The sequence below is a fragment of the Thermobia domestica genome, chromosome 9, assembly GCF_964235325.1.
Source record: "Thermobia domestica chromosome 9, izTheDome1.hap1.1, whole genome shotgun sequence".
Taxonomy (NCBI): domain Eukaryota; kingdom Metazoa; phylum Arthropoda; class Insecta; order Zygentoma; family Lepismatidae; genus Thermobia; species Thermobia domestica.
In genome coordinates, this window is record NC_137462.1 from 153,713,247 (window position 1) to 153,735,072 (window position 21,826).

The 21,826-nt window shown below is 34.7% G+C and overlaps 1 protein-coding gene across 1 annotated transcript in view; it reads left to right on the plus strand.

Annotated features, from left to right (window-relative positions):
- Window positions 1-3,258: 3,258 nt before the first annotated feature.
- Window positions 3,259-21,826, plus strand: part of LOC145695112 (sortilin-related receptor-like) — a 126,843-nt gene continuing 108,275 nt past the window's right edge. The window contains exons 1-4 of the mRNA XM_081772028.1: window positions 3,259-3,939; window positions 11,556-11,789; window positions 15,402-15,563; window positions 17,450-17,701. Coding sequence (XP_081628154.1) covers window positions 3,673-3,939; window positions 11,556-11,789; window positions 15,402-15,563; window positions 17,450-17,701 — 915 coding nt within the window. The 5' untranslated portion in view covers window positions 3,259-3,672. The remainder of the gene's footprint in view (window positions 3,940-11,555; window positions 11,790-15,401; window positions 15,564-17,449; window positions 17,702-21,826) is intronic.

The following is a 21,826-nucleotide window of genomic DNA, read 5'->3' on the forward strand; positions in this document are numbered from 1 at the left end:
AATATGTCTTTAACATTGGGGAGGGGGGGGGCAGATTTGAGGCTTCGCATTTATTCATAAAATACTGTAAAACAAGTTTTCGATCTCGCCAAATTATAGTCATAACCAGTGGATAGAAAAGTTGACAGCATGAACGGTTCAATATTTCCTATAAGGCGAGGGTCTTTAGGAACATTTTCGCTGAGAAATTCTCAAAACATCTTTATGAAATGAACAGTAAGTCAAGAAGGAAATCTTATCTAAGATTAAGTTTTACTGAAGACATATTTTCAATCTTGATTGCACATCATCTATGAATACAGACCTTACTAGGAATGATTCTATACCGGGACCAAGTACCTGGGGGAAAAATATATATCGTCTGAAAGCTCTTGCTATGAGAAGTACGAAACCATTTTCAAATTATGGGTAAAGCCGCTACTTGACCTTATAAGGGGCCGGGTTGTTGGTGTTTTTGACCTCATGTATGGCATATTCGACAGAATAAAACTGAATGTTACGCGTAAGCGCCTGAAGCCATCATGTTCCTTTTTGGTTCATTGCAAGAACGTGACTCGAGCAAGTGTTTGATAATATCACTTTGCACCCAGATATATCCATTTGGCCAGTGTTGCCAACGAGCTATAAATACAATGTGGTAGATGGTTTCTGTACTACTTGATGTATATAACACTGACAACTTAGAATGGTTGGGAGACGGTAACACTAAACGCCTTTTTGCTATAGTGTCGTGTGATGTTTCTGCCAAGCTTGGTGTATAAACGTCTCATCGTACGGAACCTGCTTTACAATTTCTCATTTTACAATTGGTTAGCAACACTGACAAACTAGGGTACTTGGGAGAGGAATATGTCTACAGTATATTTTCTCTAATGTTTATCCCACGTTTCATATAAACATCCAGTGGTACAGAAACCATCTTCCACATTGTATCTATAGTTCGTTGGCAACACTGACTAAATGGGTATGTCTGGGTGCAAAGTGATATTATCAAACACTTGCTCGAGTCACGTTCTAGGAATGAGCCAAAAAAGAACATGATGGTTTCAGGCGCTTATGCATAACGTTCATTTTTATTTTGTCGAATATACCATACATAGGGTCACAAACACCAACAAACCGGCCCCTTATAGGGTCAAGTTGCGGGTTTGCCCATAATTTGAAAACGGTTTCGTACTTCTCATAGCAAGAGCTTTCAGACGATATATATTTTCCCCCAGGTACTTGGTCCCGATATGGAATCATCCCTTGTTAGTGGTAGAGAAGTTTCACGATACCTTTATACGTTCAAATAAATTAATATTACAGGATTATAACCAGAGCATTAAGACAAGGAGCCAGAGATCTTTTAGGGGGATCTGATTTAAGTTCTCTTTACATTCATACATATATACTAACAACTGAAAGTTTCAGGTAGGGGCGGATCCAGGGGGGAGGCGATCGAGGCGATTGCCCCTCCCCCAAAAGAGGAAACTTTCTTATTTTATTTATAAATAAAATCCATCCCAGACTTTGGAGCTCTTAAAAGTAGATCTAACTAGCAGTATTACAAGCCACCGCCCCCTCCAGAGTCCGTCCTAGATCTGCCCCTGGTTTCAGGGGGGACTGAAAGTGGTCCAAGAGGTTGAGGCTCCATGCCCATCTTCTAGCTGCGGACTTGTATTCTATATTTTCATTGACAATACTAAAATTATGATGGTGTAAAGGTAATATTACTTAAAATCGTTGCTTTTATGATGTATTTTGTTTCGGGGAGGAAGGGTAGCAAGCGATGCTAGGGCACGGAGCTCACATGCAGAGGTTTATAGTCAGAGGTTCAAACACTTTTAATAGTAGAGCTCTCTTGTGGCTAAGCAGTAGCGTACGCGCCTTTGGCGTGAGAAGCTCAGGTTCGATTCCGGGCGGGAGCTCATGTGATTCGAATTACACGTTAAGCTATAGGTCTACATCTCATATGGTCTCACTGCTGAAAGAGACATCAAGCTGAAAATCAAATTAAAACTGTCAGGAACAGGACCACAATGCAACGGACACACTCATTTTAATAGTATAATTTCTTCATAACGATGATTTTGCATAACATAATAACATAAAGCAAAAATCGCACAATGTTAAAAATAGCCGTATGTTTGTATCTCTTGAATTCAATTTGTACATTGTCCTTTCGTTATCGTCTTGGTATTTCTATTTATGAAGTTGATTGTTCCTTCTTGGCCTCTTTTTTGTGTTAAATAAAAATACTAGTGTTATTATTATTATTTTGTTGGGAGGGAGGGAATTTAAATGTACTTTCAATGTCCCATCTAGCTTTAAAATATCATTTGACCAAGTAGCAATGTCACCTGTACATCACGTGAAGGTGTTTGATTTCCATTGATTTTTCTCAGTTAATATTGAAACCGTATATTTCTATTACTTATGGTTTTAGTAGAGATATGAGGAGATGGAATATTCTTGAGACGCTTAATTGATTGTAGGAATCCGCTAGTCTCTCTATAGCGATCATTGTTAAAAATGGGACTGATTGATTTCTGTCACTTTCGGTTTCAAAAGATAGCCTAAATTAAAATGGTGATGTTCATGGGACGTTTATTTGATTACAGAAAACTGCTTCTCGCTATGTATTTTTTATCCTATGGGAATCAATGTTAAGACCGGATATAGATGATTTCGTCAGTTCCGGATTACCTATTCTTAAAACACTGAATCGATTCCAAGAAACCGCTCTTTGCTATCTCGTATTTATGTCACTTTCGATGTTACTTAAGAGACCGCAGTGGAGATTAAATATACTCTATATTTGGGACGCTTGATTGAAGAAAGCCGCTTCATTTTATTACCCTTTTTGCTCTATAATAATGTAAACACGGAGGTAGTTGATTTCTACCACTTCCGGTTTCAATAGAACCTCTATTAACGAATTCGATCCCTAATTTTTTTCTTCTATACCCTGACCAAATTTAGTGATGATTCAAGCCTATCAGGTAGTTCTTGAGATATATTTTTTATTTCACGAATGGATGCACTCATTTTAATAGTAAATGTATACAAGAGTTTTGATAAAAGCAAACTCTCAAAATTTATCTGCAGTCGCTATCGTTCCGGGATGTTTGAAATTTGAGTAGTTTTGATCTCTGGCACCCTGGTTTTGTTGATGTCAACATGTTTTTAAAGACGGCCAGGTGAAGTGAGAAGCAATGCAATTTCATACAGGAAAAGAATAAGTAAAAGAAAGAACGGGATATACCCGTATCTGAACCAAACAGGGATCGTTCGACATCGAGTCCTCTATTATCGTTTACCTTGCTTATCTGCATATATGTAGCACTTTTCGAGCTGTGTTAGCTCTTTCTGAACAATAAATGAACGCAAACATACGGATAAGGTATCTAGGAGTTATATATATATATACAGACAGTTGAATCTCACATATTGTAGTCACATGACAATTACGAAATACTTTCTGTGCCCGTGAACTCAGCTCGGACAAAGTCGCAGTAGTACCATCTTTGCCTATTCATAACAACAAACAACGTAGATCGCTGTGCTTTGTTTTTGTGTCGGCAGCGGAACGCAGTGAAACTTGGGAAATATTACTTATCGAATTGTTCGTTCCCGTTGTGTTGTGCGTGGAAGGTGTTGGATTGGATTGAAAAGTGACATAGGCGAATCATGGCGGTGATGTCGGGAGGTGGATTTTTTCTTTGGTTAATGTTAGTGACGTTTATTGTATTAACCGAAAGTAAAAGGTATGGATTACCATCAGGAACTTTACATATGTATAAAGACGAATCTGAATTACGACAAAGAAGAAGTATAACTGTTATAAACAGAGAGAATGATAGTGGTGTAAGTGACAGAACCGGTGACGATGAATTTGCAAACTTGCGTGAGAAAAGATCAGTGTCAACTTCTCCAAAACAGAATATCACGCACGTAGTAAGTATATTTAACTTGGATCCTAAGTTACCATGATAAGTTTTTATGGGGGGCGTTCTAGAGGTATATTGACTTCGTTTTGCGGATCGCCATGTACAAGGGATAGAGGTACTTTGTACTAACGTTAGAGTGGTTTGTTTGAATATTTTTACCATATGTGAAATAATATCACTTAAATATTAGCCGAGTGCAATATGTAAATTGACCATGTTCATCACTTTAAAAAAAAATGCTTTTTAGAAGAAACATTCTTTTCATTGTGCGGGTTTTCTAGAAATTTGAGTAATCTCTTATAATTGCTTGAAAACTTCGGTAGGTGCTATCAAAATGATTGCTGAAGTTTTATTTTTGAATATGTAATTCATAAATAATTCAGTGAGTATCCATAATTACATACGTTCTCAATGTAGGCCATATCAAAGTTGAAATCCGTGCGTCAAATGTTAGTTGCCTTGCACTCCCTGTAATGTTTTGAGGCGTGGTTCTCGAAATCGTATGGGCATTACTTGAACAGACGGTTCTACCAAATTTTAACATTTTTATATTTTCACCAGAGCATGCACTGAATCAGGAGCTCCATTACTAGCGGTACTTGCAGATTTATTTCAGGAGGGCTCAGTATAATGTGGTCGTATGTCATAAAAACTACACTGCATAAAACACGAACCAACTTGTGCTAAGTGACTACTGACAAGCACGAATGGTATCTAACCGAGTCAGAGCAGGAACGCAGCACGGGTTACGTCCTTAGGGAGCAGGCGCGTCAGCGACGGAGACAGAAATCAAAATTTATAGGTAAAATACGACGTGAAACATTTTTCGTAAAAGAAAAAGAGAGTGAATATAAGTAATTTCTGTCAGTGGATATCATATTGAAATACATTTTCAATGGTAGTGAACGTATTCTAAGTGTTACTATTTACTGAAGCGGAAGGCGGAGGAATACTAGAATACATAGAAAGTGGAAATAAACGGCGGGAATATTCTGTTAGTGTTAGCAATGAGCGTTTGCGATGAATGTAATGCAAACATACAGTTTTATTACAAAGAATTGTGTGGTAAAGAGCGTCACATTGTAAAGTTTGTGTATCGTCATGATATGTTGAAACGTAAAATCAATCGTGCGAAGCGTGGATAAGAAGTTAAAAATTAGAACAAACGATTTTCTCCTCACAGCGGGTCATTTGTACCTGGGAAAGCAGTGAGGCCATTTTGAAGGTAAAAATTATTGCGGATATTTTGTGTATTTTTCCACTATCCTCGTTTATGCGTATGCCCCCGTCGCTGACGCGCCTGCTCCATACGGACGCACCCCCTCACACCGCTCGAGCCCCACTGTTGCGCTACTGCCCTGACTCGGTTAGATGACATTTGTGCTTTTTAGTGGCTACGTAGCACAAGTTGGTTCGTGGATTATGTGCTAGCTCCTCATTTAGTGCATGTTCTGCAGAAAGAAGCCGGAAACTGCAATAAATTTGTGAAAATTTGGTAGAACCGTCTGCTCGAGTAATGCCTTTTAAAGTTCTAGCAATATGTGCAATTTATTATAATGCGAGATAACGAAATTAATATAAAATGTTAACTGGTTATATTTTTAGATTAAATAAGTACATTATTTGACTCAGATTGTCACAGATTGTAATAAGTCTATATGTTTTATTTTTAATGGTAGGCAATTTATGATTTCAAGGTTATAGTTAATCACGCTCGGAGACCCTCTTAGACCAGTTATATGTAGGTATGTAAGAAGTGAATAATGTGCTTTGAATACAGACTTTCTTAGGAGCCTCTAAGATAGCCCTTCCACTTTTATAAAAATTCTGAAAATTTACTGGGCAGGAAAAAATAATTTGCTCGTCTTGTATAAAGTGTTGCATTTGTGTACAACGATATCAAATGTTTATGACGAAGATAGTGGGAAGTGTGCAATTAATTACGTAATAATCCATAAGGAACACGTAGAGTGCTGTGTGAAGGCGGCATTACTGCTGTATAGCCAATGTGAAAATCGAAAAAAAAGTACCAAAATGTACTGCATTCGGTTATATGTGATTAGATTACGTTATTAGATGTGCAGTTTTACTATACGTATCCATAGTATAAGTCGTAGGAGTAGGAACGGGTTAGAAGCCCCGCAGGGGTGGTTGCGTTCTGTTCTCGATATGAAATGGCCAAATTAAAGACGCCCAAATTTTTCTATATATTTTACAATCTATGGATCCGTATAGTAAGACAAGTGTATCTGTCCGCGAAATAGTCCATCGCCTCCACATACAGTGCCGCTTACAACATCAAAAGTAACCAACAAATACAACCACTTTCTTAACTTTTTACTATTCTCCTTACCTGACCTTCGCTCATTCTTCCTCACAAACTTAAATAAGTTCTCCAATTAACCAGGTAAATTTCCCAAAATTGGTCCGGCGATACAGCAGTTAACCCGTGAAGATGGTGTACAAAGTGATCATGATGTGTTGCAAAGCTGTGCCACACGCAAAGCACATATTTTTATCGCATATCAAGTGCTTTTCCAAATTCCTCGTGTATGTGTGTACCCACTGTCGCTGACACGACTGCTTTCCGCGGACACACCTCCGTCCTACCACTTGGTCTCCCCTGTTTCGCTCCTGCTGTATCTCGGTTAGATAGCATTCGTGCTTTTTAGTGGTGACCTAGCACATGTTGGTTTATGTTTTAAGTTAATACATGTAATGTACACTGCAATTTTTATGATATATATACACACAGTGTTGTTATACTCAACCCTCCAAGTCAGTCTACGTCTATTAATACAATTCCCCTTAAGAAAGATTTCCTAAGGCTGTAAGAGTGCATTTCCTGCTAAGAGGAGTTCATATTTCCGTTCATAGTAAACTGGAAATGTTCTCCTAGGTTTTTGGCCTTCCATACCTTACAGGGAGCATGACATGAAAATTACAAGAAAAAATATCAATCATTTTCGTCTATGTTGAGAATTTGTCTTTATCAAAGTGAATAGAAAAACTGTCGTTGGTGTGTAATATATATATATATATATATACCTGTATCTACTGTGGAAGTCTTTACTAGGCATAAATAATATTTTCAAAAGTCGACTCCTAGCTACATGATAAACAGCTATTGGAAATATGTATTCCAAAGAGTAGTGGGTTCAGATCAGATACGGTGTTTCGCTTGAACAATCGTTTTGATGTCATAGAAGAACGCATATCTTATTAGCAACTTTACAACTACATTCCAGCTTCCTCACAGGGATGCGAAGGTGGTCTGAGAATCAGCACATAATTTAAATATGTAGTATTTCCTGGACGAATCCTAAAGCCTTAAAACTCTTACTCGTGTCATCTGTAAGAATGTGCTACCTTGTACGAAAGTTTCAAGGGTGGCTGTAAGATTGTGGGCTTTCCAGACCCGAAAACTCTTTATTAACTACATAAACTAGTGTTTGCTCTGTGTTGAAGCTGTGACGCAGATAAAGGAAAAATTGTGCCCCAAACATACGGAAGAACTTCTAAAATTAATAGGATAAAAATCATTAGAATCCAACAGGGTTGGCTGGTTTAAACCAAGGTGGTTAAACCATGGTTTAAACCAGCTGGTTTTTTCACCCCCCCCCAAAAAAAAAAAAAAAACTTTTTAAGTCGTGTGAACTTAAGATGACGTTTCCACATATCAAACCATCCGCATTACGTTTATCTACTTTTCACCTTTTAATCAAGAGGTCCCGTGTTCACTTCTCGGTCGAACCACAACCCATCTTTCAGATGTAAACTAAGTAGCGATTCGAGGTGTCCCTTTAAGCGAAAGTCTTCTCCGTGATAACCTTGGTATTTCATAAGGATGTTGGACCTAAACATACGAAATGAAACCAAATTATATATTTCTACTTGAATGAATGCCTGTTGTTTTATAAAGAAGCCAAGCTTGCCTCGTATTGATAGAAATTGGCAAAATTTATTAACTGCCTACGTAGCTTCCAACATCAACTTGGATTTGACTTTGTTTTAATTTTATTGAATGATATCTACATACCAAATTTGTAATTTAATACCTCAGTTTTAGCGTAGTGATTATGATATGTTGACCTTAAAATTTTACATACAAATACATTTAAAGTAATAACAGGATTTCCCCAATGGCTAAGGCGAGAGTTTCCCGATTATATATAATTCTACTTGTGTAACTGTTCATCTTTGTGTCCTTTTGAAATGACTCTTGACAATTATATTAACAAGTACGCCTATGTAAAGATCAGTACAACGTATTTTTATCAGTAGTCCGTGAGTGAGTCGGCAATCGCATTTGTGACCAATTAGTCCCGGTTTCTTGTCCAAATGGACAATTTCTCTTGGATGTAAGTCGAGAAGCGGTTTGGATTCCGCTTTAAGCTTATGTCACCCCTTCCAGCATTACCTTGTTGTTGCATAATAACACAAAGGCAAAACAAACTAATTTCTGTCCATATCTAATATAAATACATAGAGTAAATTATTTAAAAAAAAAAAAAAAAAAAAAAAAGATTTAAACCCAAAGAAACTGTTTTTTTTTTTTTTTTTTTTTTTGGTTTTATCAATAAAAACCATGGTTTTTGCCAACCCTGGAATGCAATTTGGTACACATAAATACAAAAGCACAGCTTGTTATAAAGCAGTGTGCAGATCAGAATGTTTCAGTAAGATGTGAGTAACAGCTAGTAGAGCATTTCCTGGAAACTTTCTGAAGAACATGAAACAAACAAAATAGAAACATACAGCAGAATAATACAGTAATGCTTTCCTATATATATATATATTTGCTTAGATTTTATTAATGAAACATAATTGCTGCTCCTGTTGAATTAGCTAGATTTCATTGCCTGCCATTAAAAGGGATTACATCTTTAAAATTATCAGCTGTAAAAGCTGTTAGATTTTGAATTTTGCAAGAACTAAGAGTTTCCAAAATATCCTTTTTATGTTTGCTATGAATCAAACAGATATAAATATTCTGGTGTTAGGCTTATATATTGTATTCCATAATTATACAAGAAAGAACTAGCGATTATACCACTAGAAAAAAGTGCCCTCACTTTGATAAATTTCTTGTTGCGTTTTTTATATTTCCTGCAGGATGCTGAATCCAATGGAACTATTTTAAAACATTTCCGTCCATGAGGTTCCTAGAAAAGTGGTCTCAAATGTGAGATGTAAATAGGCCCTATCTCAGCTTGTGTTGTGACCCCATGGACGGATGTGTTATAAATACTTTGATTGGATTCAGTGTCCTCAGAGTAGTATTAAAAGCGCAGCTAGAAATGTATCTAAGTGTGGGCACTTCTTACTAGTTAGTTCTTTGTGTTGGCACTGTTTCACATTGACACATTGATCTTTTCAGTCATCTCAGTTTGGATCATTCTACATTCATATCTTAACACGGACAGATGAAATTTTGAAAAAGATTTGAATATTATTAGAAACGTTTCATTAATTTTTAAAAGAAATCCTCACAATTTACAGTTTTTATAGGTATAGTTTCTATCACAAAAAAGAGTTACAGAAAATTTCATAATCTTCATCATATTATTTAGTTTTGCGATTTGTTCACACTGAAACATTGCAATAAACACGTTGAAAATAATAATAATAAACTAGAGTCAACGAAGAAATTTGAGGTGTGTGTTAATAATCAGAGATATTTTAAGCAAATCAGGAAGTATATATGAATTGGAAAATGTAATCAAATCCAATATGGTTAACGTACGCGCCTTTGGTGCGAAAGAGCCAGGTTCGATTCCCAGTGGGAGCTAGTGATTCGGATCCCAATTTAAGCTGTAGGTCTATGTCCTAAATAGCCTCACTGCTAAAAGAGACTCTAAACTCAAATCCAACCGAAAATCAAATGTAGGAACGTATATACTTTTTTTTTTTTTTTTTTTTTTTGAATATTCTAGTATTTAATATTCTCTAACTCATCCTTATTTTGCGCCTAAAGAAAAGCAAAGCATATTGGGATTTGAAATTATTGTGTTGCTTTCAAGAATTATAACACGGAAGTTTGGTTGCTTCTGTTAACTAATACAAGTTATCCTGTTCATGGAGACATATTCTTGCAAAGATTATGGAACTCATTTTTTGATGGGCTTCAGGAGATGGAGGAACGGCAATATACAGGACGCCCTGTTTAGGTAGTGTAAACTTTAGCAAATTAATATATTTTGTGTGTGTGTGAGAGAGTTGCAAGGAAGGTATATTATAGGGAGCTGGCTTTAATGCGAGGCTGAGAAATTCAGATTTGATTGACAGGTGTCCCACCCCGCCACCAAGAAACGGTCACTCGACGATCGTGGGCAGGGTTGCCAATGCGTTGTCAAAAAATTCACCTAATTCAAAGAGTTTTTGCAAAATATGCAATCCCTATCGAAAGTTTTTTAAAACTCGTCATTTACAAATTTGCATAAGTAGTTACCGTATTTGGGTGCATTTTGCATATTACTCATCTTCTATATTTTATAACCACACGCGTGGCGGAGCAATCTAGCAATACTTCTCTAGCTTCGCTGTGTATAGTTTGCCCTCTCTTACGCTGTGAAGCCATTGTCAAATGAATAATAAGCAACAAAACCGCAACCACAACAGCACTCAACAAATAACCAACTCACACTAACTCTTCAGAATGACATTCACGTGACAATGACAATGTTCTACCCGTGGCAACGCTGACATATAGGAGGAGGATAAGGGAGTGTCGCAAAAGTCAAGCAGAAAAAATGTTGAAACTTTTCCCCTCTGCCTCAGCCCCCACTGGTAAACAAGCTAGCTCCCTATAATACTTTATCTGATTTCGAAATTGTACGAAAGAATTTTCATTGTTGATTTCTAATGTTTTATCCATAACATTTCATCTTTTTAAGCGATCATATCCAAATATTAAATTCGTTTTTTTCATTGAAATAAGGTTTAGATTTTATTTGTCTTCTCTCACTGTCTGTCTGTGTGTTGCGTGTTCTCGTAGTTTGCACTGAAATTTGTACATACATTTTCAAATGCATCTTAAAGGTAGAAGTCTTCTGATGAATTAAATCACAAAGCCTTATGTGCGGCAAATATGCCTTTTGCTTAAATGGAACATTGATGTGTTAATTTGCGAGAAAGTCATTGTTAAGAATGTAAAGGTGCTTTACAAGCAATGAACTGCAACAATATTTCGTTCTCTAGCAGATACGAAGATAATGTTATGAAAGATTAAGGTACTGTAAGTGAACTTAAAAAGAATAGTGGTAGAGTGCTCATCTTCGGTGCGAAGGGTTCCTGGCTCCATCCCAGGGCATATTCGTTTGTGAACATAATCGTGTTTATGAATTACCTCAGGCTTCTTCCATATTCATACCTCACCAATTCCCATAATTATTCACTTTCACAAATCATCTGTCTGCCCTAGCCTAAAGGTGGGGCGAAATTTTGGGTTTCCAGTTGCAATATTGCGTGTAGCATCATTTATAAATTGTTTCAGCCCACTGCTTTCGGAAATACACGTGATAAATTAGTGAATTGTTATTTTATTTAAAGTGTCACAATTTATAGATTAAATGCATAATAAATGATACCTACGTAATGTGTTTCAATGTTTTTCATTTACAGGTATACCTGAACGATGCACATCAGCAGCTGATGGTGCATTGGGCTGGAGAAGGTTCAGATGTTATTACTTGCCTGGCAAAAGACCCTTCTTCACATCCAAATAGACCGTCTGCTGTGTATATTTCTTACGACTATGGAACTACATTTGAAAACAAAACTGAAAATTTTAAACTGGAAGGATCTGGATATGCAATGCTGGATAAATTCTACATCCATCCGGTATTCAACAGCCATGTAAGCAGAATACAATTTTACACTATCTTTGATTTAACTGAATGGTGTTGAGTTATAAGGTGGCCTTTCGAAATATTTCTATGGAAGTAGATACTATATCTCGTTAAACAACTGAAATAGTTAACGCAAATCAAAATCTCTCATGAAAACTTTTGAAACATTATGAGAAGGTTCTTACACACTTAATGCGTCTTATTTTTCAGTGTTATAAGTATTCATTTGGATTAATCGTGCTAGCTAGTGAATATTTGTAATTATGTATCAGTCTAGTTCTGTAAGTTGTTCTGATAAGTGTTGCAACCATTACTATTGTTTTTATAAAGTCGATAAATCTTCGTACTTACAGGTATTACGTTCTCCTATATGGATTGTAAAATAGCAATTAGCTGAAAATCAAATAAAAATGTAACATTTAAAGTTTGCATTTAAATTGTCAGACATGATAGTAACGAAAATATTTCTAGGTTTATTTTCTGTACACCTGGACACAGAAAATAAACGTACACATAAAAAATGAATTAACATCTCTATAATACTCATTGGTTTTTAAGATAGTTCCCACTGAAATCACTGGAGCATATGATTTGGCACCCATGACAAGAAGGCTGTAATAATGTTTCATTTTCTAATTCGTAGTGGTATAATGGTTCCAATACTTTATATTTTTTAGGATTTTCGTGAAGTATGGGATTTGCAGATTTATTTTAGATGAGAACTTGTTAGAATTGAAAGGGGACGTAACAGTAATACACATACGAAGATTTGGTGATTTAACAAAGACAACATAGATTGTTGAAACAGTTATCAGAAAACTTTATAGTAGAATGCGTTAGATAACAATATGCATCAATTACACATTTTAACTTAATACTTTTCAAACATTTCTCATTAAGGAAACCTCAATAAGTATTTTTAAAAAACCGTTGCAGTCCAACAGTGCCAAGTTGTACCATACTACATAACTGGTCAGTTGGCAATTAATTGGTTATGTATGACCAGCAAATCAACTCCCATCTCCGATCAGCAAACCGCCATGATTTATATCTTAGACTGGATTTCGCTACAGCTTAATTCAAGTGGCTTCTCAGTTGCTATACACTATGATGGGTTAAAACTGAAAATTTTCTACTTCACCGAGAGTACAATCTGGAATTATGTATCAAAGGCGTGACTCTCACGCTAGCTCAGTTTGACCATTTTTATTAGCACGGCAAAGCACACTTACAATAACATAGGATTATATATAATGTAATACATTTCTTCCGCTATCACCTTAACCTGACCTAGTAAATTAATGTAGATAAAAAGTAGTGACAACACTGGTATAATTTTTAACTTGGCTTTATTGACAGAATAATCCAGGTATATTGCTTCAGTGTAATCACCCACACCTGTATAAGGCGTCGAATACCGTCAGCATGTCCATGTATGTTGATATTTCGCAAGGACCGCACCATGGCACAGCTTATGATTTCTCTTCTTTTGTAACGCTTCCTATATTTTTTTTTTCCATCTTGGCGAAGAGATCGTAGTGCACGGACTCAAGAATATGGCGGTCATTCACACCATCACCTTGCGTAGGAAGCATTATCTGTGCAGGAGGAAATCCAGGATGCTTCAATTCCTTTGATTGCAGCTACAAGTGTGGCTCATATGAGTGAGCCCAGGATTCGTACATATTGATATCCATATAGTGAAGTTGTCACTTTCCCTCGAGCTGTACAGAAAGTTCTGTGTAATTGTATAGCATTGCCATTTTAATATTCTTTGATTTGACGAGATATCCACTTCGTCTTCAATTTTGGCTTATTTTTCTTTTGTAGAATCCAAGAATGGTTTGTAGGATGTGGAGCACAGTTTTGTGGGATACAAATATTTCAGCTGCTAACTCATGAAGCAGTCTGTTGGTGATTCATCTCCAGCAGGAAGCTGATTGTGCATGTCGTCGTGAACGACTCGCTTTCCGAAACACTGTTAGCCATCACGCAACTGTGTGACATGGCAACGCTTCGTCACCAAACGCTTCGCGCAGTTCCTGAGAAGAATCCGATCATGTACCATTTCAGTTGTTTTCCCCTGCACGTTGTTCTACTTATGGAAGCATCTCGTGAAGACATTTTCGCCTTTACTTCACGACACTGCAAAATTTGACTAAAGAAGATAGAACAGTTTTCACTCACTACACTTGCTCGTCTAACCTTCCGTTATCACCTGCCGAAAACTTGTAACTATTTGACCCATGGTACAGCATTGTTGCAGGTTGCTACTACATTTTACCCAGCCTGTGTGCGATGTGCGTACCAAAACTGTTTCTTAACCCGTGTGTATTACCGTGAAAAAATTAACGTAGGAGATACCGTGTGAGACCCCAGCTAAAAATAAGTGATTATTGGTGTCCTGCACAGAAATTTTATACAGATACATTTTAAAACAATACTTGACTGCATTCCACTCCAACTCAGACTGTCACCTTTGACATCAAAGAAATACTTAACGACTTCGTCACCAGATAACAGGCGCAACTACAACCCAGAGTAGTGAAATCATGTCATTTTCTTGGGGTTGTTGCCGGAAGTAACAAACTAAGCACTTTGTTATTTACAAGCTGTTGATAAATATAAGCAGGTTTCAAGATATCTATTGCTTCAAACTGTAACCTGAGGAAGAAAGAGACAAGGTCATAAACAATGTAGTGTAATGCAAGAAAACTTCTTTTCTTACTACACACTCAACTTAGTAATAATGAAGTAATTTTCGGGAATAATATATTAATAATTTCTGTCAGCTATTGAGCATTATGTAAACTACTAATTTTGCTCGCTGGTAAGAAAAAAAAGAAAGAAAAATGTGATTACTTACGTGGGTATTACCTTGGGGACCTTTTACGAGCCCAATCGTATATATATATATATATATTTTCATAACAGCAAGACAATAACAAACGATATTTCTGTTCAATACATTAAACATACATTGGGAAGGAAATACAAAAACAAACATTAAAATACGTTCATGTAAAATCTCTGGGGTCGCAAAATGACCCCATGGTAGTACACAAGGGTTAAAAAGTGACAACATCCATCCACTTAACCTACAACTACCATTGGATGGATGGAGTAGATGAATGTGTCACTTTTAAGAAACAAGGATTTTTTTTTTATTTTTTATTTTTTTTTTTAAGTTTAGTAAATAGCAGTAAATTGTTACTTATGTGTTTTATGTTAACGTACCTACTGGGACGGGGAGACAAAACTGCAAATATAAGTAAATATACTATGTAATATATTTTTTATGATACTGTTGAATGAAATGCAACAACAAAGCAAAGATCCTACAGAATTAACGATTTAAGCCTTGTGGCTCTGACGAAGAATACCCGGATAGTGCATTTAAAATATCGAAGAGGAAAAGACAATATATTTCGAAGATTATTCAGGCTAGTAGATAATAGAACATTTTTTTTTTTTAAGCCTAAACAGTGATTCTAAATTTTTGCGTTGTATTGTACGTATGAGGTAGACTGATCTAAAAATTATTTTAATTTCAATTATAAATATATGTGACACAGAAATGCATACCAAATGAAATATAAATGTTAATATTTTCTTTCAGTGTGTTTTCGCAGACACTGTACACAATGTGTTATACGTAACTTCAGACTTCGGGAAAACTATTGAAAGGAAGACGCTACAGTTCACTCCATCTGATGTTGCTTTCCACGAGGGTGAGCCTTCAGTCTTACTGGTGCATGATAAAACTGATCCACAGAAAAAGGTATGTTTTCTTTGCTTGGTTGTATTCTATTAATTAAAAACAACTTGTGTAAATACATAATATCTTTATTTACATAAGAAAGCAGAGAGTTTTCTTTCTGTTAATTTCATTTACAAAAGATTACTGGGTGATCTCATTTCAAAATGAACCTAACTAACACTCACTAATGTCCTATGGGAATCCTAAAATGATTTTTTATATTCGTAGTTTTGTTGTTGTTGTTGTTGTTGTTGGAAACTTACACAATTTAAATTCACATGTATCAAAAATTTTCTGATTTGATCATTAAGAGACTTGTGATAGTTGATACAGAGTTAAAGAAGAAAGTAAATGAATTGCAGTGAAGTGAAGTGAAACGTTTTATATTGTGTGAAACACGTGATAAAGAGTACATTGTAAATTGCGTTTATATTGGTACTTCTAGTTGTGAGTTAGTGCGTGTAACGGTCACTGAAATTTTAGCAACTTGCTGCAGATTATAGTGTTTTTAGTGTTTTGTGTAGAAAAAAGACAGTAGAAAGGATATATATCAGAGTTTTATTTAAGCAGTATCGCATCGCAGTTTACTACACAAAATTCTAAAAGTGAGATGCAAACAAAAAGTTGTATTGCAAAATGCGATGCATATATGATCTTAATTTATTACTGAATTGGGCTCTTTTTGCATCAGAAAGCAGTTTTATCGTTATCTTTTCTTTAGGAGAGAATAGTTCTCTTTCAGTTAAAGCTAAGCGATTAGTCTTCTTAAAAACGCGACGTTTACTTTTAATTGTCTGATGACTCTCAAGAACACGATCTACTACTGACTACAAACCAAATTATTGGAAACAGATCGTAAACTGATGACAGAGAATATCCTCTTCGACACTTTATTCTATCTGTAAAGAAACTGGCTAGGATTCTCCAAATCCAAGACTCGAGTTTACTTTGCAAAAACTAGATTACTACGTAAAATATGGAACCCTAGCAGTACTCATCTCTGCCCTCCTATTTTTTTCCCCATATTTTTTCATTGTATTGGCCTAGAAATATATATCTGTTTTGCTATGTTCGCTTATTTTACAAGTGTTCGGTCTAAAATGTTTAAAATATGGAAAACGTATTTCATCCGAGTAGCAGTTAACTACAATTAAAAACCGGATTTTGTGTGAAATAAGTTATTTTGTTTTATCGTAAAAAAATTAAGTTTACTTCATAGTGCATAATTTCAGTGATTACTCGTTTTTTCAAGTTATGACGGATTAAAATAATTAAATATATATATATATATATATAGACACATTCGGGAACAGCTATCAGCATGAACAATCTGTTCAATCTGTTGAATGTGAAAGTTAAAACTTTTTAAAAATATAATTGCTGTTACTTTTTCCTAACGGTACTTTGTTTTTCATTATCATACTTGTTTGTGATACATAGAAAATGTTTACTATTTCACTGTATGAAATAATAATGATAATGTTTTCCTTGGCTGCCGAGAGTGCAATACAAATTTAAATTTGTTTCGCATTTTGCTACGAGAAAAAAAAAAAAAAAACATATATGTGTGTTTCATTACTGTTTAGCCGTTGAAGGCAACAAAATTGGTTGTCGGAAATTATACTAGGAATATAAAACATTATATGTGAGTGCTAGTTAATTTTAACAAAATGCCAGATGGTACATGTGTTAAACGTACAAATGTAACTTATTATGTTACACACGTCAGTCGCAGATACTAAACATAGATACTCAAAGCTAAAAAATATTGTTTCTTCATTTTAAGAAAGCACATACCGGTAATATGATGCTTGTATATATTTAGTGTTTTAATTAAAGTATTATGTATAATAAACGAAACATCATATCTTGTAGTGATAATAGTCATATTTATTTATCTATGTTAGCTTTGGCTGTCGGCAGATTATGGTGACACATGGGATAGCATTCAGGAATACGTAAAAGCATTTTTCTTGACGAAACAGACTGATGGACGAAACGGTCCAGTGCTCTATATTGAACGTGAAGAACCCAGTGGAAAAGCAGCTGTACTTAGTTCAAAGTCTATGTTTCTGGATGATTTATCTATTGTCATTACCGGTGTGCAGGACTTCGAGATTAGAGGGGATTTCATGTTTGCTACAAAGAGAAGTTCCAATGTAAGTATTTATGATTTTATACATTGTTAGCTGAGTGTTTGGGAGATTCTGAAGATTTTTAATTATTTATTTATTTCTAACTGCTTACTATTTTCATATGATTTGTGTGCAATGTGAACTTAGCTTTTGAGTAATATTTTAACACTGGATAAAATCTTAGACATAAATATAGCTACAAGTACAATTCCTTTTATTTCATTCCACATGTTTAAAAGCGATTTGTAGTACTGTTAACTCCAGAACTATCCCTGTGTACAGTATGAACCGTTATGTTATGTTCTTTGTTTTACGTGAATTTTTGTCCCTTAACCGACTAGAATCATATGAAGAGGTATGGTCGCACGAATTATTTAAACGCTTAAGTCATTTGACAACCAGAGCTCGTGAAGTGTAGCCCGTTAATATAAACGAAAGTAATACATTTTGCCTTACTTCTACAGTTTTTTTTTTTTTAAATTAATATACATATACTATGAATTTTTGATGATGCGATTTTCATACAGTGGAGACTTTCCTAGGAGATGTAAGTCTGATAAACTTGCCATGTTTAAATCGTCTCCAACCGGGTTCCTTTGTACTCAAGCAGAAAATTTACCCTAACACATTCGTAAATAACACCTCAAAGAAGTCATAAAGCCAGAGTATGGTGTTGACGGGACTCATTATTGCTATCGCTGAACTTATATTAAAAATGGACACATTTTGCTAATATGTGTCAATAATAATAATATCATTAACATAAAAAAGCACCAAAGTTATCCTTTTAAAATAACCCATCATATTAAATATGGGGCTATAAAGATCATACATCACTTTCTTTTCCAACAGGTGAACCGGAAGGCCACACTTAATTAGAAGAGCTTGTTGAAATATCCCTCTCGTGTAACAAACATATGGGATATTTCAATGGTGTTCCGCTTGCTTTGAAGCCACCTGAGGATGATTTGGCCGCGTCGAGTTTTTAACTATACTTATAGTAGAACATAATATTTGATTTGAATGAGTTAAAGGAAGTCACTAGTCCCGTATTCATTTTTTCATTTTTATAAATGCGAAAAGGAAGATTCATGTAATTTTTTCTCCCTACTTTGTAGAGAGTACAAAATTACGTTGTAAACAAATGATGCTTTTGAGTTTTTAAATGATATTGCTTCTTATCTAGTTTAACTACGACGTAATAATTGTTTGAAAACGTTACTGACAAGCTGCAGGTGCATATTTCAATAAACAAAAACATTTACCTTGCACCTGACTCTGACCCTATTAATATTAAATTGCCATGATTTTTCAGTCTTCTCTGCTACCATGATCACATGCAGTGTGCGACGTAAGGAGAAACTATCACTTGTATTCTATTAAATAGATTGTTTCTTGTCTTGAAAATTAAAATAATAATAATAATGAAAAGTATTGCGGAAACCATTTGTGTAATTTTTTATAGTAGTGGAAAGTTCATAAGTAAACAGAAATATTGTAGAAAGGTTATTATACAGAAGGCAATAATCGCCACTAGAACCATGATAATTTTAGAGTGAGTTTTTAGTGTAAATGATACAGAAACATATATTGATAAACTCCTAGTGAAAGGAGCGTAAAGTTAAAGGAAGTAATTGGATTCAGTACCTACAGGTGTTGAATTTATTGACAACAACTGTGGTTTCCAGGTACTTAAGGCTTTTTACTTTTCAGGACAAGGAACGGTCTATATAATGGAAGAAAAGTGATAGTTTCCCCTTAACATCGCATATTGCATATGGTCATGATCGCATAGTAGATTGAAATATCGTGGAAATTGAATCCTAAATAGGATCGGAGTATGAAGTGCAACGTAATAATATTTTTATTGCATAATTGGAAATTACAGACTAATATTCCATTTACAATTCCAAATACAGTACATAAACAAAAAACAATCATACATACAATAATATTAAATAAAGAAATAAAGATTACATACAATAGCAGCAGACAAACATATCACATGAGACACAACTAAAATTACAATAAATTATAAAAGAAAGGAAAAAACAAAGCACAAGGCATGCACAGGCAGTGATGAAAATATGATTATGATAAGTGATAAGTCGTAAACTTTCTTTGGATAGAAGGAAGCAAATAGTTGTGTGCATTTAACAGACATTTATATATATAGGCACATCACTAAATTTCGGATTATATTTGAAGATTTTAAAGTTTCTTCTAGCCATGTTACGAACACCAAGACAGCCTCAATCAGTGGTAACTTACCAAATAAAATATTATGAAGCAGTTTAATGTCAAATAAAGTTCTTTCAGATAATTTTAATAGGCCAAGATGATACCTAATTTCATTTTGAGTTTTTCCTGATAGAAATTTAAATTTCCATTTTAGCCATGAAAGAAACAAGTTTTGTACTACTTCTATATCCCTTTGAAAATACTGGGTTCCTTTGTTCCAAATACTGGTGCAATATTCAAGTTGGCTTCTAACATTTGCATAATATAAAATTAAACAGGTTAAGCTATGTAAACTTCTCCTCTAGAGATCCATTTTGTGATTCCCAGATTTCTTCTCGCTCTGGAAACTATTTATATTTTCCAAATGTTTATTGACTAACAATTTGGCATCAAAAATAACACGTAGATCTTTTATAAAAACCAGCTTTTTAACCAAAGCATTTTCGACCACATAATTATAATAAACAGGATTTGTTTTTAAGGTAAAAGATACCAAGCATGTTTAGTTGAAATTCAAAGGTAAAGCGTTACTCTTTGACCAATTAACAATGATATTAATATTATCTTGTAATTTAGCGCAATCACTAGCATCATTTATAGCATGGTAAATTTTCATCGGCATACATGAGAAATTGACATTTGATATTTTCTTTAAGGTCATTAACAAACAAAAGAAACAAAAGTGGACCTAAATTAGATCCCTGAGGAACACCAGAAAGAATATTATGTATATCAGAAATAGACCTTTATATTTTACAACAAATCTTCTACAAGTTAAATATGAGATAAAGCATCTAATAAAGATTGGTGATAGGTCACATGAATTAAGTTTCTTGATTAATATATCATAACGAAGTTTGTCGAAGGCCTTAGAAAAATCAAAATATATTACATCTACTTGTCCTTGAGTTTTTACAGGAGAAATAATATCATACATAAAGCATGTTAAATTGGACAAAGTAAATCTATTTTTCATAAAGCTATGCTGCTTATCCATAATTTCTGGAGAAACATGATTATAGAGATAATTGTATACAAGCCAGGGTTGGCAAAAAACATGGTTTTTGTTGAAAAAAAACCCAAAACCCGGTTTCTTTGGTTTAAACCCGGTCTTTTTAATTTAAACTAGTTTTTTTTTTTTTTTTGTTTAATTAATTTGCTCTATGCATTTATATCACATATGGACAGAAATAAGTTTGTTTCGCCTTGGCGTTATCATGCAACACCCGGGTTATGTTGTAAGGGGCCACATAGCCTTAAAGCGGAATCCAAACCGCTTCTCGCGTTACATCCGAGATAAATTGTCCTCTATTTGAACTCGAAACCGGGACTAATTGGGCACAAATGCGATATGTCTGCCGACTCACGAAGGACTCATGATAAAAATACGTTGTACTGATTTTTACATACTTGTTAATATAATTGTCGAGAGTCATTTCAGAAGAACAAGAAGATAAACAGTTGCACAATTGATACCATTATAAAGAATTACATATGGACAATTTCATAATACTGTAATAGTCCATGTTTGTTCACAACGACTTTTTATTAGTACAAGTAAAAGAACTACAACGACTTAATTTGCATATCAGTAAGAAAAGTGAATAATGATACGAATTATTTGAGTCCACTTTGGCTCTGACCTATTTATACATAAATACTACCAAAGATACTTCTGATTTCAATAAATGCCTCTTGTGGGGTTTGTATGACTCCCCCCTCCAAGTACGGTATTTCGATGTATTTTATCAATAGTAAACATTATTAAAACGAAACAATATTTAGAATTTTTCTTTGATTGCAATTGCATAACAATAATAACAAACTATAAAAAAAAATCACAGAAGAAACATTCATAAACTTACATTTAAAAAAACAGAAGCTGCTATAGTAGTATAATCTCTTTGA